We start from the raw sequence: 26,997 nt of genomic DNA on the forward strand, positions 1-26,997 counted from the left end.
AGCTATTCTCAGTTTGCGAGTTTTATGGTGGATGGCATCTACTGCTGCCAGTCTTACGGCGATGTTGCACCACCGCCATCTCCTGGACTGTACTTAGGCCCATCTATCAGGGCATTGTGTGCGGAGGGCGCTTGACCCCATTGTTCCAGAACGTAGCAATGAATGTGAATGTAGTATGAATATATATATTTACTTGCGGTTCCTGAAAGGTTATCCTAGTAATTGACCGAGAACTATGAGAGGAAGAGGCTTTATAGAGAGGAGAGGGGATGGGGGTGGGGGTGGTGGTGGTGGGAGGCTGTGCTTAAGCAGGTGGCCTGGTGGGTTGATCAGGACACATGCTCCTGAACTCCTTCAGCCAATCCAACCAGCGCTTCCTCGCTGTGGAAGCAACTGGCAGCAAAGACATCCCACTCTCCTAATCTTCGATCCTGGTTCTTGTCCCTGATACCTGTTCAGGAAAACGTCAAGAGAACGTACAAAGGGGGGAAGGGGGTGGAAAATCCCCAGATTTGAACCCAAGCCCGAAAGCCTTAAAAGCCCACAAGGCAATATAAGCGGGTTGCTAAACGAATAAGTTATTCCCCGTAAATGGGGCAAGTCATTGTTGAAGGGTCTGGTTACAAGAAGGCTCAAAAGGCAGAGCAGAACGGAGCATGTTTATAGTCCACAGTTCAAAGTTGGAAACTGGAGGGAACAAAAAAGCAAAAACAACAGCTGTCAGTGCCTGTTAATAGTGATGTTATTGTGTTATGGATGGAGACTACTTACCTTGTTTGTGCACACGCTCACCGGTCAATGAAGTACTTTTGACCTTTAACCTCATGTTCTGGTATTGTTATGTGACCCCTCTACCCTGGCTGCTATTCTATCTCTTTCACCTCAACCTTTCGTCCTCACGGCCCCACAGGGACAGTCCTCACAGCCTACACTCCCTGGGATACGAACAGACAACCTCAGGATTAGAAGTGAAATTGTGAAGTGGAGCCATTCATGCCGAGAGTTACTACAACACTTTCACCTCCACTACCCACAGTTCCTGTTACTGTGTGTGTTTGTGTGTGTGTGTGTGGGGGGGGGGCAGTGTGTGTTTGTCTTCTAGATGAGTCATTCTATCTTAAGGAGATTTCATCGTCCTCATCTCTCTGCTCCTCCCTGATAATGTACGGCTGTTCTGGTCTTACACAACAACGCAGGCACGCACGCACACACACACACCCACACCTAATCAGTGTGTTTACCTTCATGACGACCTCTATGTGGTGAAATACTCAACCTGCGTTACCTTCCCTCTTCTTGTGTTTATAATTTATGGTTTTACGATTTTACTTTTCGAAAGCACTTTGGGACCTTGCTTTGTGAAAAGTGCTTTACTAAATAAACTTGACTTGCTTACTACTTTACAATGCAACAACTGTGCTCCAAATTGCGTAACAGCTCACAACAAATATTGCTAGCCTGCTAACAGCATATTGCTAGCCTGCTAGTCCTTTGCCTCAATGTATGTGTGTATACACAGTTCGTGCACATGCACACATACATCTAGCCTAGTAAATACTTGAATTAGTGAATTTGGATACAGGGAAATAAATACATGGAAATCTTTTGAGATTCTATTATATTTACTTTTTTCAGGAATCGACTACAAGACAACAACCATCCTCCTCGATGGAAGAAGAGTCAAGCTGCAACTCTGGTACGTTGGCCCTGAATACCCCCACCAGGGCCCTGAATACCCCCACTAGGGCCCTGAATACCCCCACTAGGGCCCTGAATACACCCACTAGGGCCCTGAATACCCCCACTAGGGCCCTGAATACCCCCGCTAGGGCCCTGAATACCCCCACCAGGGCCCTGAATACCCCCACTAGGGCCCTGAATACCCCCACTAGGGCCCTGAATACCCCCACTAGGGCCCTGAATACACCCACTAGGGCCCTGAATACACCCACAAGGGCCCTGCACAAGCCCTACAGTAGTCCTCACAAGCCCTACAGTAGTCCTCACATGCCCTTCAGTAGTCCTCACAAGCCCTACAGTAGTCCTCACATGCCCTACAGTAGTGCGTACGTGGCCTACAGTTGTGTACACGTACCCTACACTAGTCAGAAAAGGCAATCACAAGTGAGAAATGAAATGTGATATAACATAGAAATAAAACAAGAAAACAGGCCCACACATGCCTGTGCACTTGCATGTGTGTGAGTGAGTGAATGTGTTTGTGTAGGCCTACCTCTCATCTTCCACATCCCCTGACCTCTAAGGTGAGAGAGAGAGAGAGAGAGAGAGGATGCTAAACAGCACAGACTCTTCCTCACGCTGAAGATAAGCAGGGATCACAGGGGGCGGATTCCGTTTCTCTTTTCGGAGACAGATTTGCCAAAAAACATTACAGTGGAGGGAAACTGACGGTTGAAAGAATGCAAGAGGAAGCGTGCACATCAAAGCGCACGCACATGTGGGCTACTACACACACACAGTAAGGGTTGTTCTTGGATGTAACATAAGAAGTATGATCTATTGGCCAGATATACACTTGATTTTTTTAATCGCTCACAAATTCAATATGCCACACAGAGTGGCCTTTATCACACACGCACGCACACAAACACACACACACACGCACACAAAGTGCAACGGTGCAAAAATGAGTGTAAGACGACTGAGGATGAGGAAGGATGTGTTGTGTAATTAAAGCGCTAGCTAGCGTGCTCTGCTGCTGCCCCCCAGGGGTTCTCTCTGAACCAACGCGACTCCAAACCTCCCGTGCGTGCCTGGTGCCTTGCTCAGAGACGTATTTTTAGCCGGCGGTTTTTATGCCCTCAGCTCGCGTCACGTTAAATTAATCATGTCAAAAACTGTTTGCTGTACAACCGAATTACCGCGGGACAGGTTTGCACGCCGCCTGCCATCGCAACGCGCTGACCTAAACGCGCTAACATGACAGAGCATTAGCATAAGTAGGCCTGCTGCAGGGTTTATGGCAGAAGGAAGAGGTGACGTGGCTGATATATAGGCTTCTCGGATTTGCATTTATTTATTTATTAATTCAACAATTTTGCCAGCTTCAGTAGCTAAATAGCAGGACCGTTCTCTGTGAATAATCGTAGCAAACTTCAGAAACACAAGATACGGTACTTACGGTACAAGATACGGTACTACGGTACAAGATACGGTACGGTACAGCTACGGCTAACAAGGTTAGCCGTAGCTGAAACCAGCAAAAAAGTACCCTCCTTCAACCTACGTATGTTAATGTCTTGTAAACAGTCCTGAAGCTATTACAAAGTGCTAACACCAATCCCAAAAACATCATCATCAAATCTCGTGTTAACTATCTGGAAAGCAGACGCTGTGAATCCCAGAATGCAGCTGGGTTCATTGCAGGCCAGTGGGTTTGAGGTAGTGGCGGGCCGGGGGCCAGAGAGGTCTGCTCTGCCTGCCAAGCCAAACACTGTGTTGGTATGCAGCCCTGGACAGTGTCATGGTAGAGGCATGTTCTTGTTTTTGTTTTCACCCTAAAATAAATGTAACTCTTTCCCGTCCCACCACACTGTCCGATGCTGTTGCGTGATGATGACTACAGTTATATAGTTATAGTGATAGTTATAGTTATAGTTAGGGAGAGGTAATTCCTGATTTTTGTTTTTGTTGGGATAACGATTTGGGGAATCCTTTGTTATATTTCATACTTCCTTTTCCGTCCTGTCCTAATCTGTACTGTTGTGTCCGTTATCTTTACAGGGACACGTCTGGTCAGGGGCGGTTCTGTACGATCTTCCGATCCTACTCCAGGGGAGCCCAGGTAAACGCTCTATGTTTGTGTGTATTGTCACTGTATGTCAAACAAGTATATCCAAATCGGGCTGAAACTCAATCCATTATCAATGGTAAATCACCAGCATTGATATTTGCAGTGGTTTTAAAACGGTTAAAAGTTTAATGCAAACAACAACTAGCTATGCTATGAGCACTTTCTTTGGAAAGCAAAGGAGGCACCGAAACACGTACACACACAGACACACGCACGCACAAACTGCAACTGGGTAGGTGGTTAAGAGAAAGGGTCCAACCATGGCGTCCTCTCCATCTCAGTATCATTGCAGCATTTTCCATCCATTCTGTCTACATGTTTATTGACACAGAGCTGTAAAAGGGGCTGAGTGTGCTGCTCTCCAGACCCCTTGATGGCCAACATAGGGGTTGTTAAACAACTTTAATTAGTGATATGTTGTTGTGGTCATCACTCAGTGGTCCAGTGCTGAGAGAGAGAGAGAGAGAGAGAGAGAGAGAGAGAGAGAGAGAGAGAGAGAGAGAGAGAGAGAGAGAGAGAGAGAGAGAGAGAGAGAGAGAGAGAGAGAGAGAGAGAGAGAGAGAGAGAGAGAGAGAGAGAGAGAGAGAGAGAGAGATGTTACCATGGCAACTGTGACACCATCGACACAGGAAGGATGCACTGGGCTATTCTTCGGTTTCCTACGTGCACTGTGCACTTTAGTTAATATAATATTACGACTGTGGTGTGTGTGTGTGTGTGTGTGTGTGTGCATGTGTTAGTGAGCATGGTGTGTGTGTGTGTGTGTTTGTATTTGTACTCATGTACTATATAACACAGTCCACTCTTTGCAGCAACTATAGCCAAGAGTCTTACAGCAGAGGTCCAAGAAAATGCACCCTTAAAAGGAAATCCTATGATATGCATGAGACGAATCCCATGCTTCGGTAATTGTTCAATGCTTCAACAAAAGCACTCCACGCAGGCAGAACCGATTACTGCACACGCAGTGACAGCTGTAGGCTGTATTTGTTTTGACACAAAACAATGTGGATGGTCGGACACAGTGGATGATCGTATTCAAACACACAAGGATAATTCTCATTGGAGATCCACGGTGCACATGTTGATGCTACTAGTTGAGTTGTACTGCCTGTGTTTTTTTTTTTTTAGGGATTCCTAATCCATTATGATATGTGTTAGTGTCTTGTCTTCAAGGCCAGTGTGTGTGTGTGTGTGTGTGTGTGTGTGTGTGTGTGTGTGTGTGTGTGTGTGTGTGTGTGTGTGTGTGTGTGTTCTCATGCATTTCTTTGACCTCTGGCCGTTGCTTTAGATTCAAATGCATGGGGAACATGATGAGACCAATGGTATGTATTCCTGCTGCCCTCGGTTTACCCATGGTTGTCTCACCTTCACCTGCCTCCTCCGTCTAACAGGGAGTGATCCTAGTCTATGACATCACCAACCGGTGGTCCTTCGATGGCATCGACAGATGGATCAAAGAGATTGACGAGGTAAGGCGGGATCGCACTCAATCAATCTGACCTTCCCGCTCCTGCTTATCTCTCAGTCCATTACTCTCCCTCCCCTCTGTCTGTCCGTCAGTCTGGCTATTGATACCATCGAGCCACTTTTGTATGTGTGTGTGTGTGTGCGCTTTTATGTGTGTGTGTGTGTGTGTGTGTGTGTGTGTGTGTGTGTCTGTGTGTGTGTGTGTCTAGTTGCATCAGTGCAGTTGTGTGATTGTGTCCAGTTGCCTGTGTGTGTGTGTGTGTGTGTGTGTGTGTGTGTGTGTGTGTGTGTGTGTGTGTGTGTGTGTGTGTGTGTGTGTGTGTGTGTGTGTGTGTGTGTGTGTCTAGTTGCATCAGTGCAGTTGTGTGATTATTTCTAGTTGCCTGTGTGTGTGTGTGTGTGTGTGTGTGTGTGTGTGTGTGTGTGTGTGTGTGTGTGTGTGTGTGTGTGTGTGTGTGTGTGTGTGTGTGTGTGTGTGTGTGTGTGTGTGTGTGTGTGTGACTGTGTGTGTGTGCTGAGAGTGCGAGATGTGTCTAAGTGTTTATACCTCCGTACTGTTCATCTCAGCATATCGTACATGGTTGTGAACCTCAAACACACTGTGAAAGACAAAGCTCAAAGGCCCTTTTGTCAAGGACATTTGTAGCGTGCAGGGTGCGATTAGGTTTTAGAGGGTTTTGATTTAGATTTTGAGATTTGTGATGTAATCCCTGCTGCTCATTTGCAGCCCTCTCCAAATGAGTAAGCCGCCATCACAGCACCATCCCACACATTCTCCTCTCCATGCTCACTCCAAAACCCACTGCGGACTGGACATACAGATTGTATCAGCCCTTTAAATTGATACAAAACAAAAGCCCATGTCTAGATTGTTGATAGACATTGAAAGGCCTTTTATTTAAAAAATGTCCATTGAGGCAATCACACTCTGGTCTGGGTCCAAATTATTTAATAGGAATTATTGGGATATAAGGCGGTGTATTCATAAGGCAGGGAGTTCATAATGATATATTGACGCATGGCAAGATTTTTTTTTCTTCTTTAAACATTCTTCTGAGAATTTTATAAACCCGTGGGCTTGTTTTAATCACATAATCACAAGAAGTCTAGCAATGGATTTATTCTGTCTTTAATCCGATGACCGCAAGATATTAAACATCCAAATTATATTACAGCATGCGTGTGTAGATAGAAGTAGCCTGCACATAACGACTGCTATCATCTTACTCCGATATGATTATTATATATGTATATGAGTATATTTTAGTATTCTTTAATCATTATATATAAGTATATGAGTATATTAATTACTAAATGTAATTTAGTAGTAAAGACTGTAACATTATTCAAGATCCAATTGGAAGGAAATTAATCCCGGGACAGAAACCCATAAGTCAATGCTTAAAAACATTCCTTCTATGATCTTGTTGCCATTACCCAGCATGCACCAGGGGTGCCTAAGATCCTGGTGGGCAACCGGCTCCACCTGGCCTACAAGCGTCAGGTGACCACGGAGCAGGCCCAGGTGTATGCAGAGAAGCTGGGCGTGACCTTCTTCGAGGTCAGCCCTCTGTGCAACTTCAACATCACAGAGTCCTTCACGGAGCTGGCCCGCATCGTGCTGATGAGGCACGGCATGGACCGCCTGTGGAGGCCCAACAAGGGTGAGGGCTGGGAGAGGGTGAGGGTGAGGGGTAAGAGAAATTGAGGGTGAGGGGTGGTTGCGTGGAGGGGGGAGAGGGCTAGGGTGGGTGAGGGGTGGGCCAGGGTGAGTGTTGAGAGAGGGTGAGGGGTGTTATAGGGTGAGTGTTGAGAGAGGTTGAGGGGTGTGTGAGGATGAGGGGTGGGAGAGGTTGAGGGGTGTGTGAGGGTTAGGGTAGAGGCTGGGGGACACACGGTGCTCTTTGTGAATTTAACTCTATAGTTTGAAACCCAGAAAAAATATAATAACAAAGATAGGCACTCTTAAATGGCAGTATTTGCACTAGTACCTGCACATATGCCCCTGTATTACCTACGTCTATATAATAAAGTATGTATTACTAGGCATGCGTATTATATAGGCCTGTATGACAGAGGGGAAATAGTAGGAGCAAACACAGGTGTATCTCATTACGTTAATTATGGGCCCTGGCATGGCCACACTTAATGAGCTACACCTGTGTCAACCCTACCAGTCACCTCTGTGATAAAGGCCAGTCACATTGGCTGTGAGATGTTACAGTAGAATTTGGACTACTATCTACTACTACTATTATAGTTGTCTTTAGTCAATGGGCATTCTGGTTGTTTTTTTTACGTTAGGATGCCCCCTAGTGATGTGGAAGAATACATACACAGCAGTCTATCAATCCTTATAATACATTACATTTCTTTGGTTATTCCCTTTGATTATTCCCTTTGCAATAATTTGATCATGATAACTGTCTCTACATATTGGAACAAGGTTTCTCGTTTGACAGTTAAACCTAGTCGCTACATTACAAACCAGAGAGCTTGACTGACGTCTCGCGCTGAACGCTCTACATTACAACCCAGACTGCATGGTTCACATCTCGTGCTGAACCCGGTCTCTGCATAACAAACCAGACGGTTTGGAACCCGGTCTCTGCATAACAAACCAGACGGTTTGGAACCCGGTCTCTGCGTAACAAACCAGACAGCTCGGCTGACATCCAGTGCTGACCCGGTCTCTCTGAACTTTATACATAACAAAGCCGACTGTGTGGTTGACCTCTAGCGCTGACCCCGGGCCCCCCCCTAACCTGCCCCCCGTCCCCTGTGTTCCCGGTCCAGTGCTGAGCCTCCAGGAGCTGTGCTGCCGCTCCATCGTGTCGTGCACCCCCGTCCACCTGGTGGAGAAGCTGCCCCTGCCCCCCGCCCTGCAGTCCCACCTCAAGTCCTTCTCCATGGCCAACGGCCTCAACGCCCGCATGATGCACGGCCGCTCCTACTCCGTCACCGCCCCCTCCAACGCCGCCAACAACGCCGCGACCGGCGGCGGCGGCGGCCCCAACGCCGCCACCAAGAGGACGGGGGCCGTGCTGCTCAAAAAGCCCAAGCTCATACGCCCCCCTCCTCTGAGCCCCTCCGCCCAGAGCTGCGCCAGGAACAGCTGCAAGATCTCCTGAGGTGACGGAGGCGGCGCTGCTGGGTGGCGTAGCGCCGTGGTGTAAAGGGCTGCCCGCTGATGCCAGTCGTTGTCATTGTCGCGTGATATGTTCATGTGAGCCATCTTTACAGCGGTTCTACGGTCTGCATTATGTCGTCGTCGTCGTCGTCACCTCTGAGTGCTCCGACAGAGCCACACTCATCCCAGCAGGCGACGAGAGAGTCTGATGGCGCTCAGAGTTTTGAGCGTTTTGAAACGAGAGCCGGTCGTCCGGCCGCACTCGACGGGGGTCACTGCAGCGCACTTCCTGGAGCGTATGGGTCCTCATAACGTTGTAATAACACGTGATAATGTCATAGTATGTGATAACATGTGTCTCTCACAGACTCTCTACCCACCAAAGCCCTTGGCTCCTAGCAGGTGCAAAGAATGAGGAGAAACTGGTTTTGAAATCAATGTTTTTTTTGTCAAAAATAAAGAGTGACTTTATTGATTAATTTTTTTCAACAGGAAAAGCAACCTCTATCTCAGGATGTTTTGTACAATTATATACATATAAACACATGCAGGCCGTACGTACTGTATGTCGACACTTTACACATAACCCGCACACGTTCACTACCCCAGCATACAACGCACAGGTGTCCATTGTATGTCATTGTAAACACTTGCCCGTATGCATGAAGACACTTTAAGAACCATGTCCATCTTTTGGAATTAAAATGTATTGTATGGCAACGCTTTTCTAAATAACCTGCCACAAATACACAATCTAGGGATCACTATGCCCCCTGGTCTGATCAAATCTGGATTTTCAGTTTACAGATTTTCAGATGAAAAGTTCTGTATGATATTTGTACGATATGTATGATATATTATTATAATTGTTATAATATATTGTTGTTTGATATAATATTGTCGTAAATCGATTTGGTTTCAGTCTTTTTCCATGTACAGTGGGTTTATTGCAAAACGAGACAGCCACCAAAGACATACCGGATTTTGAGGATGTCACTCAACAGGAAACCAGTTTTTTCAACCCTTTATCAATGTTTAATAAGATCCACATTTCCAATAAACTTTTACCAAGGCACTTGCAGTGTTTCTTCTTGAGGACATGTGGTGCGTGATTATATTGTTTGAATTGATGGTATATTTGGTAGCTAGTTAGTAATACAACAGATTAATTGACACTCAATTAGTAATCTAAAGGGGCAAAGCATTATGTGACAATTTTGTATTATATTACATTCTATTTTATTATATTATATTGTAATATATTGTATTATATTATGTTATATTATATTATAGCATGTCAATTTGATACAATTTAGTGTAAGCACTGCTGTGCAATGGTCACCTCGGTAAGCTTTTACTTTGAAAAGGAAGGGACCATTCCTAGCAGGAAGCGTCGTTATTACTGCTTTTATGGTTCAAGGATCTGTAGCCTGTAGGATTTTTAACGACGTGGGAATTCACACTCCAGCCATCTCCCCGAAAGGAGCGTTCCGAGCACGGTAAATATGTTTTCTGCTCCTTATATGATTCCTCATCATACGGAATGACATGCTCAGGCGTTATAACACCAGGACGGGAAGTGTGAGTGTGTGTTCCGTGGAGTCCGACATCCAGAATAATCTGCTGTGATTTCAGGATTTTGGGGGACTTTTTCCCTCTTGCGTGTTCCTACTTGACCCGTTAGTCACTACAGGTCAATATCGGTGTTTAATCCATTACGGAGAGTAAATCGATATCCTTGGACATATGATTGGGTGTATATGCGTCGGTTTATCGCTTGAAGCTATTTTCCAAAGCGTAGGTCTTAATGTAAAACTTGATGCTGTGTTTTCAAACAGCCAAACTTTATATTTTACTCGGAAATCCAACGATTTAAACTTTTAGATTCACCAACAAGTGTGGAAATCCCCTTCTTAATTATACCGATGGCCAAAGAGGTCATGCCAGCGAGAGGATCTGTGAATATTTGTATGTCTTTCATACATCAAACCAATTTTGTGGTTTGTGGCATTTAGTGTTTATTTAGGCTATGTCGATAACATACAACACTACATAGTACTGTATGATAAAAGACTATTGTACGTTTGCATGATAGTCGCATTCATAGCCTTCGTCGTAGCCCAGAACGTATTCAGCAGCAGCGGCTTTGAGAGGAGGAGGGAGAGGATGAGGTTCTCCTCGATGTGTCCCACCGCTGAATAACCCCGGTTCAGTTAGGGGGATGGGGAAAGGACGTGGCAGTCTTATGGTCTCTCCCACATTTCTCCTCCTAAACGCCCCAGCAGTTTGCCGGAGTTTCTGCCTAGACATTCCTTGTCTGTAGGTTATGTCAGGACAGGTTAGCCGCAACCTACATTTTTCAAAGAAGACATGTTGGGTTAAGCTCTCGGGGGGGCCCAGAGCTGGTAGTTGAAGTCCGGGATTGCATGATGTGTCACAGTGATTCAGCAAACCCGTCTCCTCGGAATGTTCTGCTGCGGTCAGAAATTAATAGTGGAAGTTTGTGTACCAAAGCTAACCTAACCCTAACCCTTACCCTTTTAAGTGTGTGTGTGTGTGTGTGTGTGTGTGTGTGTGTGTGTGTGTGTGTGTGTGTGTGTGTGTGTGTGTGTGTGTATGCGTGTGCGTGTGCGCGTGCGCGCGCGCGTGTGTGTGCGCGGTTAGGTACTTTCTTTTCTTTTATAATAATAGGGTGTACCTCAGCAACAAAGCTGTTTTTTCATAGATATCAGATTGACCTCAATGCTTCCATTTCATTGTGGAAGCATTGTGTGTTATACACTTGTTTTATTATCATATAATAAGGCATGGCTATCAGATGCGGCTGTATTCTGTGAGGCCAGCATGTACTTAATTATTCATAAAATATAGAAAATGTACTTAAAACCCAAAATATCCGTTGGCTTCTTTAAACATGTAATCAAGGCAAATGAATGTAGCCTGCAGGATAACGTCCAGACCTGCTGCCTTTGTAAATAGACTGGATCTTCCCTACTGCTCCTCTGCACACTTGTGGCTGTCGTGCTAAATATTGATGGGCATCTGAAGGAGTGAAATTGAGGAGAACTTGATGTTTGTACTGGTGGCTCTAAATTCCTCCTTGCTATGATCTCACTGCCAACATGTCATCAACATGTCGTCAGCTATGCTTCGTCACTTCATCTCATTCCCCTTCTCCCCTCATTCTCTCATCAACCCTCTCCCTTACATTCACTCCTCTCCCTCTCTACTCCTCTTTCTCTCTCACTCACTCCCACTCTCTCCCTCTAGCCTGTGAGTCCATTTAGTGGTACAGCACCTCAACACCATGAAGCAGCGAGTGGTGGAGCCCTGGTGTGCCTTGGTCCTCTGTCTCCTCTGCTCACCCCCTACCTTGGCCATCAATGACTTCTTCACCTCCATCGGTGGGTCACATGCCTTTTCTTCTTTCTTACTTATTTGTTGCATAATCTGCCCTTGTTTCATCTTCATGTCTATTTTTACAGTGATGGACATCAGGATCTTCAAACCTAAATGATGATGTTTCAGAGGGATGTTTGTACTAGGGCTGGGCAATTAATATAATTTTGTTCGCGATTTTCCAAACTAATATAATCAAGTTTACATTTATTCATGAAATAGCTGGATACATATTTGTACATTATTTTCTATTTGAACATTCTGTATTTATTTTTAGGCGAAATTTCTAAGTTCTCAGTTACAAAGGTTTTTTTTTGGAGATAAATGCTGAATAAATGCATATTGTTTTCAAACTCAAAAATAATCGTTTGAATAATCGTGATTTCAATTTTGGCAAATAATCGTTTGAATAATCGTGATTTAGATTTTTTCCATAGTCGAGCAGACCTAGATTGTACTTACTCAAAGTCTGAAACACCGTCACTTCACCTGTCGCACTGTGAGCATGCAGTGATTGGTTACTGCCCCGGCCACCTGAGTTCATGGTGATTCGTGGCTTCTTGGCTTCGTACCGAGGAGTGTAAAAATAACATTCAATTGGATTGCAGGATTAGAAAGAAATCGATTAGACTGAAGTTACATGTCATTGAAATAGATTTCATCAAAACATTGTTTCCTTATACTTGCAGTTGCTGCACACCTTTTCATAAACCTTAATAACACTTTCTTAACACTTAATTAACATTAACACTCAACATTATGGGTTTGTGGTCTGAGCTACCTAGACTACATGATGTGTGACGTGGAGCTATCTTCTTCATGCAGCTCGTTAAAGAAGCGTAACATGTAATAGACAGCCAACGCAGGAACATAATCCTAATGAAGTTTATTTGGAACCACAATTAAATATCATATTGTGAAGGGTCTACTCTACGCAAACGGAGCGAAGACTGTCCAAAAGCAGTTAAAGATAGGATTACCGGCTGGGCCTCAAAATGGGCTGTAAAAAAAAAAAAAGACGGAGCTACCGGGTCTTATCCACCACAAGCATTGATCTAAATAACTATAATGACTATTCTAACTAATAACTAGATAGCTACAGCCAAACTACCCTACCAGCTTTGCTTCCTATTTTTCCCAATGACCGCGGACAGAAAAAAGTGTCTGTTAAGGTGCATGATTATGTTTTTGAGGATTTGAAACAGGTAGGTAGCTGATTGTTTTAAGGTTTATTAACAGAACGTACTCAAAACTGAAAATACTTACAAAGTGCTCTGAACTGAAAAACACTAAGCCAAAAACATTTCTGTGGTTCGTTTTTGATCATTGGATTATAAGGAAAAATTAGGCCCTAAATATTCACAAATGTTCCTTGCAAGTGATTGAACCACCATACATAGATAAGTGATATCCTAAATCCCCTTGCTCTGTGTGACATAATGCATCCTCCCCCCCAGGCCAGATGACAGACCTGCTTTTCACGGAAAAGGACCTGATCACCTCGCTGAAGGACTATATCACAGCCGAGCAGAGCAAACTGGAGAGGGTCAAGAAGTAAGCTACTGCTTCCTCTGGAAGCTTTCTGGAATGTTCTGGGGAACGGGACGCATTTCAGATTTGCCTTACTGCCTCGAAGTTACACATTTAGGTCACCTTCGCAAGAGATTTCTACTATCACTATCCTGTGGTTTAAGGTTAATTAAGGATTGGGCAAATCGAATGGTATTTTATAATTTGAAGCGCAGTTAATTCTGCTACGGCTTCATTACTCCTCATAACAGGAACACCCAGTCGGCAGTCCTTAGGCCAGCAGCATGTTCACGGGCTGGGGCTGAACCTTCTGTGAACGGGGCCGATTGGTGTTCAGAACTTCAGAAAATCCCTTGGCACGCCACTGTATACCCACTGTATAGAGTTACCTTGGACCGCTCATAGACCGATTCACTGTACGAAAACTCCATGCAAATCAATACACTGTCACTGATACTGATGGAGTTCTACAGTAGTGTAGGGCTGGATGACTTCCTTTGAGAAGGAGTCGGTGGAAGTCTTGGAAGTGGACGTGCTTTTAATCACTTCTAGGAAAAGCTATTCTGTTCTGTTGTATTGTTGCCATGATTGTCTTTGTGCCAGGCTGGAAGAGGCGCACGGTTTCTTTAGGTAGACTACGGTATTTAAGACGGCTAGCCGGGAAATGATCTTTAAACCTGTCAACACGATAATATATTACCATTATATTGTTAGCTAGTCATACTAAATAGATAATTTGAATAATGAATGGATTGATGTCAAGAAAATAAGGTATGTTGCCATGGGATCTCATATCACCGCTCTTCAGAATGGGACTGAATGAATGGCCTAGTTCCCTTTTGAACTTGTGCGATGTAGTTTCATTTTGGAGCTGATGGGAATGGATCTCCTATTGTCTCCATCTAGCACGTCTGTATGTGGCTTGAACAAGTGTGTGTTTGTGTGTGTGTGTGTGTGTGTGTGTGTGTGTGTGTGTGTGTGTGTGTGTGTGTGTGTGTGTGTGTGTGTGTGTGTGTGTGTGTGTGTGTGTGTGTGTGTGTGTGTGTGTGTGTGACAGTAAACACATGCATGTTTACTTTGACTTCTTGTCTATGCACATATTTGATACCATTGGCAAACCGTGTTGTTGACTTTGGCTTCTTTTCAATGGAACACATCTTATCTGTTATCGGTTGTCTGCACAAGGGCCTGTGTGTGGTTATTGCTTTGATTGTGTAAACGTGCACGTAGAGTTTGTCTCTTGTCAATGTTTGAAACTCGACGAATGATTGTTGGATTTGCAACCAATTATGCATAACCAAGAATAAACTGTGTGTGTGTGTGTGTGTGTGTGTGTGTGTGTGTGTGTGTGTGTGTGTGTGTGTGTGTGTGTGTGTGTGTGTGTGTGTGTGTGTGTGTGTGTGTGTGTGTGTGTGTGTGTGTGTGTGTCCAGGTGGGCGGAGAAGATGGACGCCCTGTCGGTCACGGCCACCCAGGACCCAGAGGGCTTCCTGGGCCACCCGGTCAACGCCTTCAAGCTGATGAAGAGACTCAACACTGAGTGGGCAGAGCTGGAGAGCCTGGTGCTGTCAGACATGTCTGAAGGTAGGCCTCCTCTCTCACCCTCACTGTCTCACGCTCACTGTCTCTTTCTCTCTTACCCTCACCGTCTCTGTATCTCACTGTCTCTCTCACTCACAATCTCTCAGTCTCTCTCTCACTTTCTCCCTCTCTCTCTGACTCTCACATACTCACTGTCCCTCCCACTGCCTCTCTCACTGTGTCTCTCACAGTCCCTCTCACTGGGTCTCTCAAAGTCTCTCTCCCTCTCAATGTCACTCTCTCATACCCTTGCCTTTACTTTCTCTTTCCCTCTGTTTTCGTTGTTGTTGTTGTATTCTCCCTCTATTATAATGTAACATAATTGCATCACACACACACACGCACCTCAGTCAAGTGTCAGTCAGTCAATCAAGTGCTTAACTGATGCTAATGCCGCGTGTCAGCAGATCTCACAGCCATTGCTGTTTTTGTTCTGACTGTTTGTTTGTGCTGCAGGGTTCGTCTCCAACCTGACCATCCAGAGGCAGCACTTCCCCAACGACGACGACCAGGTGGGTGCGGCCAAAGCTCTGATGAGGCTGCAGGACACCTACAAGCTGGACACCAGCGTCATGGCCAGCGGGGATCTGCCAGGTGAGACGCATTTAGGCTTGGCCCGGGGATATCCTCCCACCTGTGTGTGTGTGTCTGTGTCTGTGTGTGTGTGTGTGTGTCTGTGTGTGTGTGTTTCTGTCTTTTCTAATGCCTTTGTTTCTTTCTGCTGATCATGTGGGATCTCAGGCTGCTAAGACGTTCTCCCCGGATTGGTGTTGAAGTTAAAGGGACACTTTGTAAAAATTACTCCCATCAAGTGGTACAATTGTATATTGCATTCAAACTAATAGTGCTCGCTTGTTCAAAAACTACGGTGGGCAGAATGTGCCAAGAAGCTGTGTCATGACATCCGATACTACCTCATCGAGTCATTCGAGTGATGATGAGGTTCGTTATTTCCAACAAATTTCAAACTGCATTGAATCATTAGTGTAAGCTAATGATGTATGAGTAATTATTCCTCGAGCAAGATAGTGAATTATTTCAGTCATCATTCACGCTGGATCAGAGTGAAAACGCGTTTGCATTTCCTGTACCACGTAGTACTTTTTGTCCCTCTCGGCAGTTCATAGACCGGAAGAACATGGAAGCCTCCATGAAGCTTACCCGTCCTATGTAACTAAATATTAATTATTCTTCGCTCAGTAGGATAAGTGAGATTTTTGTCAGAGATAATTTTACACCAATGAGGACTTATTTATGAATGAATACGTTGATTTGAGGTAATAAATGACTTAAAATATTACACAGTGTCCCTTTAAATATGAGCTTTTATGCTAGTTTAAAAAAATAAATAATAATAATTTATGAGTTTGTAATGGTGGGTAAAAAGCATAGTTGGAAGAAAACAGTCGTAGTGAAAATGGATAGGTAGCTATCTTTGTCCAGCACAGCTTAAATTTATGTTAAAAGTCCAGTATATTATTTTGAGATGGAGGGAGAGAAAATACGATAAACTGCCTGTTATGTTTATTGCCTACAAACGATGTGTAACAAAAGACAACACTGCCTCCCTGGGACCCATGCAGGGATAATCCATCGACCAGGGCCGTTTTAATCCGAGTAGGCGTCATTAACAATGAGCCCCACCCTCTCCATTTAACCTCTCAGCGAGACCACAATCTCACCCTCTTTCCATCCCTCTCGTCCAGGCACGTCCTCCATGGGGCCGCTGAAGAGCAGGCTGACCGTGGACGACTGCTACGACCTTGGCAAGGTGGCGTACTCTGAGGCGGACTACTTCCACACAGAGCTGTGGATGAGCCAGGCCCTGCAGCAGCTGGAGGGGGGCGAGGAGCCGGCCTCCGCCGCCGCCGACGCAGTCACCATCCTGGACTACCTCAGCTACTCCATCTACCAGCAGGGGGAGCTGGAGAGGGCGCTGGAGTACACCAGGCAGCTGCTCCGACTGGGTGGGTGGTTGGGCCAGATGCATGCTGGGAAGTTATACGTGGTATCCGGCCTACTCCTCCCAACATTTAAAAAAAAAAAATGATACGCCTCGGATAAACTTGTTAGCTTTTGGAATATTATAGTGTGTGTAAGGTTTTGGATTTATAATACAAAAACTTGAAATTTTGAATGGTGGAAAATTCCAGATTCAAAAACGTAGTTGAGACCTATGAATGGTGTGAATCTACAGAGCCGGGTTCCCAGCAGCTGACGGTTCCCGTTCCCTTTACCCCGACCCCCTTGTCCCTCCGCAGACTCCACGCACCAGCGGGCCAACGGGAACCTCAAGTACTTTGAGTACCAGCTGGACAAGCAGAAGAAGGTGGAGGAGGACGAGAAGAAGGAGGAGGACGACGAAGAGGGGACGGTGAGGGAGGAGGAGAAGACCAAGGGCGAGCGAGGCACGGCCGACTACCTGCCCGAGAGGAGGAAGTACGAGCAGCTGTGTCGGGGCGAGGGCATCAAGATGGTGGGCAAGCACGCACAAATACGCATTCACACACACGCACACGTGCATGCAAGCATACATGCATGCTCACTCTCTAGCAAACAGTCAATGCATGCATTTTCTTTTTATACTATTGATTGCCAATTGTTTACTATTTGATGCAATAAATATTTTCTCCCTCTCACTCTTTCTTGACCTCATTCTTATCTCTCTTTTTCTTTATTTCCCCTGTGTCTCTCACCCCTACCCTCTCTCTATGTTTCACTCCCTCACTCACTCACTCTCTCTCTCAGACTCCTCGGAGGCAGAGCCGCATGTTTTGTCGTTACTTTGACAACAACCGCCACCCGAAGTTCGTGATTGCTCCGGTGAAGGAGGAGGACGAGTGGGACCGCCCACACATCCTGCGCTACCACGACATCGTGTCGGACGCGGAGATCGAGTTGGTCAAGCAGCTGGCCAAACCAAGAGTGAGTGCACGTCTTACCTCCTATCTATATTCCCATGATATCGAGCGACGTGTCTGCACCAGCAGAGAACCTTTTCTTTCAAGTGGGAGTTTGCTCACATGACACTAAATGTACCCAAAATCTATTTTGCTAGTGTATTTTGATCAAATAAAGGGAAATTGCAACGGAGGAGAGTTTAAAACTGTTATGAAACATAAAAACAGACTTTTTGTCGGTCGCTACGATTTCCCACGAAAAGGAATATCGCCTTCTGAGGGGTATCTGTAACCCCTCAGCAGCTGAAACGATAACCTTACAGTTTATTTTCAATGATTTATGCTTGATGTTGATGTGACGGTTAATAGGTTTTGCCCTCTAAATATTCTCTGTATTCAGTGAGCATTCACTAAGAGTCAGCTTATTCCAGTGGTCACGTTTATGCTTAGCATGGCCAACTTGATCCGCTGTGAAGTGTCTCTACTCTAGATGGCGCCACATCGTCCGTTTTTAGAGTAAAAGGAAAAAAAACGAAGATGCTTTTGAATTGGGAAAATAGCAGCAATACAGTATGACAACGTACCGCCTCGACCCACGCCACGACCATTCTTGCCCTATCGATGACCCCTCGGCAGGGACCAAAAGCCCGCACAAAAACAACAATCCTTTTTCAAAATCAAATGGTGGGTAAGGGTCGTCGCGGTGTCGCTGCGTGTGTGTCCCTGTAACTGACGGGCGGTTGGCTCCACAGCTACGTCGCGCCACCATCTCCAACCCCATAACTGGTGTTCTGGAGACTGCCCACTATCGTATCAGCAAGAGGTAAGAGCCACAGTAGGGGTCTGCTTTTATAAAACCAACCGCCCCACCTCTTCTCCACTCTCCACCCTTCACCCCCCCCCCCCCCCCCCCCCCACCCGATCTTCCTCCTGTTCTCTGCATCCAACGTCTTTCATCAAGAAGACAGTTTTGGCAAGAGCAAAGACACCATTTCGGAGATTTCTAGGCTAATAGCTTTCATCCCTGAGCAACTAATCAATGAGCCATTACGGATAAGTATTTCCCTAATTAGAAGATTGAAAATGGCCCTGTTAAATAGAACCCATCCTCCTTTAGCTACAGAAATAGAATGAGTGTTGCATCTCATTTTTCACCAAGGTGATGGAAATGTGCCACAGTTGTCTCTCAGTGGTCCTTTGAGTTCTTGCTCTTGCCCGGCATGCTGCGCTGCTTCTTCTAACACACGAGGAGGGAGACGCGAGGGTCTGACATATTTGCAGGTTTATCCCATCTCGGAAAAACGCCTCAGAGAGCATGGAGAAGTCGAGGCATTCAAGGGCTCAAGGTTATTCCTATGACCTTCTCTCCTCTGGTCAACATTCAGTCTCTTATCGCCAGCTCGCATCGATGACCAAAGAACGCTAAGTCAAGAGACGGCTCAGTCCACGAGTGACTATATCCCTCCTTCTCTCTCTCTCTCTCTCTCTCTCTCTCTCTCTCTCTCTCTCTCTCTCTCTCTCTCTCTCTCTCTCTCTCTCTCTCTCTCTCTCTCTCGTCTGTATTGTGAATGGTGGGCTAGCTAAGGCGGTCAACGGTCCATGACCATTTGACTGGCGAAATGGTCAGGGCACAGTACTGCGTCTCCAAGAGATAAGGGGTTTCCTGGGACCTCGGGGAAAAACTCCCTTTTTGTTTCCCTTTTCCTCTGGGGGAGGTTTGATAGAAACTTGTTTCAATCCCTTTTTTTTGGCCTTCTGGTTTACCGTTGTGGTTTCAAGATACCTTGACCTGACAGGGGGTTTTCTAGGGGTCCCATTCTAAATTGTTCGTCTCAATCGGTTTTTTTAGTGTATGCTGCACGTGAACCTCCTAAAATGGCGCAATTTGATTGGTTCGCTATCTCGGGATATTTGGCAATATCCCCTGATTGAGATCTCAAACTCGGGATATTGCGTGACGGTCGTCCCGTCACGCTAATAAAAACATATAAATCCTGGCAAAAAGTGTTTCTTGTTTATATTTGGAGCATTCACGTGTAGTATATACTAAAACAATTACTCCTTCTTTTAATGGATACCGGACGGTTATCTTATGATTGACAATGTTACGGATATTCCCGAGAACGACTGAAACAGAACCTGCTCCCTCGAAGAAGCGACTGTAGATTCTCGGCCAAAAGGAACAATGTTTGGTTGTTCCTGGTCCTTTGGTCCAGAAGGTACAGCCGGTCTGTCCCCGGGTGAAAACAGGGCTTGGTTGTTCCTGGTCCTTCTGCCCCAGAATCAGAGACTGCACCTTGAAGGTGGAAAGACAATGTGTGGATTTCAGGGGGTTCCCAGAGAGATCTGAATAGTTGTTAGGCCTGGTTAGACCACCATGTGCATTTTTTTTGACAAGCCATTGCAAAGTCGACCCACAGCGACATCCGACGTGGGCGTCGCCATCCAAACGTTGCTGGTGTCGATGATCGATGGTAAAGGGCGCCCAAAATCTGTGCCCTTTTAAAAGGGTCATATAGTGGTTTATTACAGTGGTTTATTTGACTGACTTAGCACCTCTTTTCTCTGGCAATTACTATAAGAGAAAAGAGCAAGAGACGTCTGCAAATAAAGTCTAAAACAAATACGAATTCTCGAATTTGTAATTTGAATTTCTCCCTCTCCCTCTCTCAGATCTTCATTCTGTCTGGTGTCGTTGCTTCCCTCATCCTTGGAATGCACTCTTTGGGAAACATAACCTTTTTTCCTATCTCAGTGTAATTTTGTGTTGGAGAAAATAATTTATGGAAATTAAAAAATATAAAGGTTAATAGAGGGCAAATACGAAGTTGGGAACCAAAGAAATGTCCTTCCTTACCCTTTTGCATACTTTTCAGGGAGTTTAATAATGTTTAAAGTGTGAGTGTAAAAGGATCAATCATAGTTTTTATGGATTGTAACTTCCATGCAGTGATACACTGGGATCAGGCCTCCTCTAAACTCTTCCCTACTTTAACATTTACTAATCAATGCCATTCCTTTCTCGAAGCACTTGAATCTGCTTGCTGGGCATGCCTGCCATGTTTTCCTTTTTAAACAATCCCAGGAGAGGCTTTTATTTCCAATTAGCTATGCATATTTATACAACATGTCACTTACATTTACTGTATGGGATTCAACCAAGAAAGATTGACTTTTCCCAATTGCAGATATACTTTAGTGTTAGTACTGTTTGCACAAGAAGAGTTAGTAGGAGTATGAGCAGAATACTATGGGCTAGGCGCTGCATACAAGAGAATGTGGCCTAAAAATATGTTTCCCTTGACCTCCAGTGCCTGGTTGACCTCTTATGAGCACAAAGTGGTGGACAAGATCAACCAGAGGATCGAAGACATCACAGGCCTGGACGTCACCACTGCAGAGGAGCTTCAGGTGACTCGGTCGAATCACCAACAAGATTCCAGAAACATTCCCAACATTTCGACATTCCCAACATGGGAACTTTGGGAAAAGCCCAGTTCCAAAAACTGTATGATTGTTTCATATTGATTTGACATCTTGTTGTCACCAATTTTTGAATAAAGGGAAAGGAAAAGGGAATCTAAAGGTTTTCTTTATTTTTAAGAGAATGAATACATCCTGTTTGTAAGAACAGAAATGCAAAACACTTCTTTGGAAAGAAATATTTGAATGTTATAAAAATGCAGTCTTTAACGTGTGTGTGTGTGTGTGTGTGTGTGTGTGTGTGTGTGTGTGTGTGTGTGTGTGTGTGTGTGTGTGTGTGTGTGTGTGTGTGTTTGTGTGTGTGTTTGTGTGTGTGTGTGTGTGTGTGTGTGTGTGTGTGTGTGTGTGTGTGTGTGTGTGTGTGTGTGTGTGTGTGTGCGCGCGTGTGTGCGTGCATGCGCAGGTGGCAAAACTACGGCGTGGGAGGACAGTACGAGCCTCACTTCGACTTTGGCCGGGTGAACAAGACCCTTCTCTTTATCAAAACCCTTCTGTTAAAAGCCACCACTGGATTCAGGCGCAGTGCTATTTCTATACGTGCTGTGTTTTTGTGACGTTTTGTCTATCAATCTGATTCAGTGTAATTCTGTGCTTCGGGAATGAACTATTATCTTAAAGATAGGCAAAAGACGATAAGCCCAATCACATCCTGTGATAGTCTTTGCTTTCTAAACAGCTTTCTTTTTGAGAATCTCATGTGAATGATGTGTTTGTGCTGCTTGTTTGACAGAAAGATGAGCCAGATGCCTTCAAGGAGCTGGGCACGGGAAACCGCATTGCCACCTGGCTCCTCTATGTACGTTGTCAGTACTGACATGCCGGCACACGTCAACCAGCAGATCACTCCATGTATTCTCGTTAGAGCAACTTGGAATCAACCCAGAGAGTTTTGTCTCTCGTGCTCCTTTGGATACAAATGATCCTTTGTTAACACACTGTATGTTTCATTCCTTGTTCGACCACAGTGAACAAGACATTTATTTTGCTCTAGCTAGCTTAAACCCACAGAAATGTTGATGAAATAAAGTATCAGAAACATTGAACTTTTATAGTATACTTGATAACGATCATGATAGGTCAGATTCAGATTTTATTCATCACATACACAATACGTTGCAGTGAAATGTTCTCAGTCTCAACGTCTAGGTCTCAACTTTCATCTCTCAGAATAAAATAACAAACTTGTGAAATGCAGAGTAAAGTAACATCCAATGCACTCCTCCTGTTGAAAAGCGTTTTGACTGGTGTGCTACGGTTCAGCAGCTGCATGGTTAGGAGGTTTATACTTTGAATTGAGTGATTTCCACAGCCAGTAGCAGCACTCACTTTCCCTTCTCCCCCTCCTCCCAGATGAGTAACGTGTCCTCGGGAGGTGCCACCGTCTTCACAGACGTAGGAGCAGCTGTTTTGCCCAAAAAGGTAAGCATGGTGCACCGTCCCCCAAAGCAACGTGAACACAACCCGTCAAAAGAGGCTCATCGCCAACTCACTTTAATTAGCGTCACTATCATTTGGAAATATTAAGGTAAAATAATCACGAGAACTTATGTCATGTGATGGCTGTAAACAAAACAGACTTATTTTGAAGACGTATGTTTTTTTAAATCAAGGGGCGGCATGTAGCTCAGGAGGTCGAGCGGGTTTGCTGGTAACCGCAAGGTTGCTAGTTCGATCCCCGGCTCCCCCTAGCTGAGTGTCGAGGTCAACTGCTCCCGACGAGCTGGCTGTCGCCCTGCATGGCTGACACCGCTGTCGGTGTGTGAATGTGTGCATGAATGGGTGAATGTCAGGAAATATTGTAAAGCGCTTTGGGTGGGCTCTGGTTACAATAAAGAGCGATATAAATGCAGCCCCTTTACCATGTATTTGTTCACGGCCAGGGCTCGGCTGTGTTCTGGTACAACCTCTTCCCCAGCGGAGAGGGAGACTACAGGACACGACACGCCGCCTGCCCCGTCCTGGTGGGCAACAAGTGGGGTGAGTGACTGCCTGCACCCCCAGGGCCTCCGCTAGAGCAGTGCGCCTCAACCCGTTGATCCTACTACTGTACTACTACCATGAAGTCATTGAGGACGGGCTTCCTCCAAAGGGACTTGCAGTGAATTCGCTGCATGTCATTCATAGGCCTTTATCCCAGAGTTGTGATGTGTAACGTAAATGTACGGCTGTTATCTGGCCGAAAGATGCATTAATGATTCTCTAATCAATCAATCGGCACCGTGCTTTTTTCTGATTGGTGTAAACGGGTGCTGGTGGACGTCAAATCCAGCCATTACGGGGTACCTACCTGTCACCTCATCTGTTTTTTGAGCCAATGAGAATTGCAGTAAAATTTTGAATCCAACGTTTGGTGACTGTTTTAATGTTTCGAGTGACTCCCCATCTCAAATCCACCCTCTCCCACCCTCTCTGTCTCCCTGTCCCCGCGCAGTGTCCAACAAGTGGATCCATGAACGAGGACAGGAGTTCAGGAGACGATGCCCCTTAGCTTGGCAGCGTAACACCACCTTCCCTGGGACTCCCGCTTCCTCGTCTCCTTCCCTTGTCCCAGCACCACCTTCTTTCCCCCCCCCCCCCCCCCCCCCCCCCCCCCCCCCCCCCCCCCAGCCTAGTGCCCCCAGCTAAGTGGAAAGCTGCGCATGTGATTTGACACATTCATTTTTATCTGAAGTGTGAGGTGTGTGTGTGTGTGCGTGTGGTGGTCATGTTGATTTCTGTTACGGTAAATAGGCGCGTGTGTGCGTGTGTGTGTGTGTGTGCGGTGTGTGTGTGTGTGTGTGTGTGTGTGTGTGTGTGTGTGGTGTGTGTGTGTGTGTGTGGGTGGTTTATCTTCTGACCGCATCTGTGCCTTTTTTTTGGTTGAGTTTTGCACTATGCGTTCATTAAACCCACACCCCTCCAGCTCCCAGCTCCCCTCCACCCATTCCAATACAACAAGAGTGTCATCACGACTTACTGCTACTGTAGAACAAATCCAGAATCGATATACTAGGACGGCGCCCTCTACTGTCAAATATCACTGACCTTTGAGTTTTTGCAGATATTTTATTCTTGTTATTTGGTAACACTTAACAATAATGGCACATCAATTTACATTAGTTAATGCAGAAATTAAGCATTATTATATAGCATTACCATAGGGGTAACTGTGTAAGGTTTAACCCTGACCCTAACCCCATAAAACAATGACTAAATGAATACCTTAGTTAATTATTCACCCTTACTGTTAAGTGTTGCCTGTTCTTTTTAAATCCCTCATCCAGTTGTTATGATTTCATTTTCCTGGTTCATCATTGATCAATCCTATGAACCCGGTTGTGCAAACACCACTCGTCTCCTCCCACTGTCACCTGACACGGGGAGTCCTCTCCTACTACACTGTCACGATCGGGACCTTTTAACCTTTCTCAGCCTGCGTCATCACACGATCATTATCTCTCTCCCTCTCCCCCCTGTGTCTCTTGCTCCCTCCCCCTCGCCTCCTTTCTGCGAGTCAAGGTCACGCTTTCATGTTGGCTGTTGCCAACCTCCTTTAGAAAGCATATGTGGGGATGAGGGGATAGACCCATGATAAAACAATCGTTCAGTGCAAGATTATTAATAAATGGGTATGACCACATCTTGTCTTCCAGTCCCATATACTGGCTGCCCCCAGGTCAGAACATTGTTCAATACCTAAATACTCTGTGTATTTCAGCTCCACCATGCCCCCTCTTTTCAACCAATGGGGTCTGTGTCTGTCTTGAGGTCATTCCCCTGTTCCAGGTCAACGAACCGATAGACATTGACACATGACACTGCCAGGTCATCAAAAACGGCTGACTATATATATATATCTTTTATGTCTCTGCTACCTGTGTCTCTTGGCTTTTTCTTTTGACCCCCTTCTGCTTGCTTGGCGGTTGAATCAGGAGTAAGACTTGACTGGGCTTGTATTCATGATAAAAAATACTTTTGTAATATTCCGGATGTCCATCTTTTCAGTGCATGCATGTCTAATAAGTGCTTGTGGTGTTTTTGCTTTAAACTATGAAAATTTGAGACTGAATCTTTCATTTAGCCTCTAGAAGCTTTAAATAGCAAGTATCCTAATTTTGGTTTAAAGAAAAAGGTTCATGATTTCTCAAAACACAAAAACAAATGAGTATTGTAATATGGATGGAGGATGGTAAATCAAGTCAATGTCTGCCATGGTGAAATCTGTATAACAGAATATGCAGGTAACTTAAATCACTTTGTTTGTCCATTCATGGATCCTGAAGAGAGGTGAAGAAGTGTCCTTGTCCACCCCTTATGTGAGCCCGCCATGTAGTCACTCAATACAACACAGAACCTCTCTACATTGCTTGTATGTCTGCAAGCTCTAGACATGCAGCTCAGACGTTTCGATTTTTTTAAAACGCAAAGATGTGTGTAAACCTGTATGCAAGTATTTTATGTGGGATGCATTGGCTATTTGATAATTAAATAAATGTTATTTCCTTTTAAGAATCCAATATTACGGTGTTGTTGTTTTTTTTCCGGTAAACGTTGGTAACACTTTACAGTAAGGGTACATTCATTATTTGTTAATCATTTGTAAATGTAGTAATAGGAATTGACAAGTAAGCGATTACTGATAGTGATCATGTTTCCTTATACCCCTATATTAACGCTAAATACTGCGTTAATCAACTATCGTTTATTAGTTGTGAATAATGTATTGTAAAGTGTTGCCGACAAGTTTTTCACGTTTTGTGTTTGATTCTTTGTTTTTAGAATCATTATCCGTTCACCATGATGGGAGATTGATGCTATTTATTTAACATTTTCACAAAAGAGAAAAGCTAAGGCAGGGAAAGTTGCATCGAAAAGTTCCCAGAGCAATGAAGCATTCACTGCAAACCTGATTTCCACTCAATAGACAATAAATTAGGTATCCCTTTAATGTAACTTTACATTCTGTAAAAAGATTATATATGTATATGTATAAATACCGTCAACAGATATTTGTAACAGATTATTTAAATTAAACAAAAAAGATCTAGGTACAGACATAATTGAAAAAACGATTATATTGAAATGAATCATAAATAAGTACTAATAAAGGGTTTGTATCAATAAAACCAACAACAGTATATTACTGATCTCAGGCCAATAGCTGTGCTGCTGTTGGTTGTGGGAGGTCGGGTCCGGGGTGGTGGCTCCATCCCGCTGGGTGGAGATCAGGGCTCCGGTAGGCAGTAGTCCGCCGGGTGGTTCCCGGCCCGGCGACGTCCGAAGCAGCCCAGCAGGACGTCCACGGCGATGTCCACCGTGGACTGGACCTGGGCCTCGGTGGTGCCCTGCTGGGGGTTCACCTCCACCAGGTCCACGGCAGACAGCAGGCCTGGGCGGAGAGGGACGGCCCACACACACACGGTACTCAGAACACGAGAACGGAGGCGCCGACGATCCTGTACTGTGGTGGATTATATTTGATGTGAATATGAACCATTGGTTGATTTTAGCTTCTGTTTTATAACATCACACAAATGGTTCACTTTTATCGGATAAACCAATTGTATTGTAAATATATAATCTATATAATATTTGACACAGTCATCTCATAATCAAGATCTATTATAGTGAGTGATCATATAAATTATAAAGAGAATTGTAGGGAAACTTCTGCGAACTTAAGCAAAACAAAAATAGCGTTTATATTATTC

General features: G+C 44.9%; 3 protein-coding genes across 4 annotated transcripts in view; 2 read left to right on the top strand and 1 right to left on the bottom strand.

The window, feature by feature from the left end:
• rab40b (RAB40B, member RAS oncogene family) overlaps nt 1–9,489 on the top strand; it is an 18,698-nt gene extending 9,209 nt beyond the window's left edge. Inside the window, exons 2-6 of the mRNA XM_030339491.1 lie at nt 1,636–1,696; nt 3,745–3,805; nt 5,209–5,286; nt 6,726–6,948; nt 8,081–9,489. Coding sequence (XP_030195351.1) covers nt 1,636–1,696; nt 3,745–3,805; nt 5,209–5,286; nt 6,726–6,948; nt 8,081–8,415 — 758 coding nt within the window. The 3' untranslated portion in view covers nt 8,416–9,489. The remainder of the gene's footprint in view (nt 1–1,635; nt 1,697–3,744; nt 3,806–5,208; nt 5,287–6,725; nt 6,949–8,080) is intronic.
• A 290-nt stretch (nt 9,490–9,779) lies between these two features.
• LOC115530760 (prolyl 4-hydroxylase subunit alpha-1) lies at nt 9,780–25,803 on the top strand. 2 transcript variants are annotated; one of them, XR_003973784.1, is made up of 15 exons: nt 9,780–9,913; nt 11,685–11,818; nt 13,271–13,367; nt 14,776–14,927; nt 15,381–15,518; nt 16,631–16,891; nt 17,186–17,400; nt 17,673–17,849; nt 18,577–18,647; nt 21,136–21,235; nt 21,711–21,765; nt 22,038–22,103; nt 22,658–22,726; nt 23,188–23,284; nt 23,739–25,803. XR_003973784.1 is itself a non-coding variant. In XM_030339489.1 (15 exons), exons 2-15 carry the CDS (start codon nt 11,722–11,724, stop codon nt 23,930–23,932), a joined length of 1,797 nt encoding a protein of 598 aa, XP_030195349.1. In that variant the 5' UTR covers nt 9,780–9,913; nt 11,685–11,721; the 3' UTR covers nt 23,933–25,803. The 2 variants fall into 2 exon arrangements, 1 of the variants encoding a protein (XP_030195349.1); XM_030339489.1 differs by having other exon boundaries at nt 21,136–21,243.
• Nucleotides 25,804–26,089: 286 nt separating this feature from the next.
• Nucleotides 26,090–26,997, bottom strand: part of arg1 (arginase 1) — an 8,462-nt gene continuing 7,554 nt past the window's right edge. The window contains exon 8 of the mRNA XM_030339490.1: nt 26,090–26,675. Coding sequence (XP_030195350.1) covers nt 26,512–26,675 — 164 coding nt within the window. The 3' untranslated portion in view covers nt 26,090–26,511. The remainder of the gene's footprint in view (nt 26,676–26,997) is intronic.

The sequence above is a fragment of the Gadus morhua genome, chromosome 18, assembly GCF_902167405.1.
Source record: "Gadus morhua chromosome 18, gadMor3.0, whole genome shotgun sequence".
NCBI classification, from domain to species: Eukaryota; Metazoa; Chordata; class Actinopteri; order Gadiformes; family Gadidae; genus Gadus; species Gadus morhua.

What these genes read in the sequence shown, in the direction of transcription:
- LOC115530760 (XM_030339489.1), top strand. Translation starts at nt 11,722, where the DNA reads ATGAAGCAGCGAGTGGTGGAGCCCTGGTGTGCCTTGGTCCTCTGTCTC. An exon ending in CACTATCGTATCAGCAAGAG is followed by an intron (nt 18,648 to 21,135) that starts GTAAGAGCCACA and finishes CTTGACCTCCAG; the next exon opens with TGCCTGGTTGACCTCTTATG. An exon ending in GAGGAGCTTCAGGTGACTCG is followed by an intron (nt 21,244 to 21,710) that starts GTCGAATCACCA and finishes GTGCATGCGCAG; the next exon opens with GTGGCAAAACTACGGCGTGG.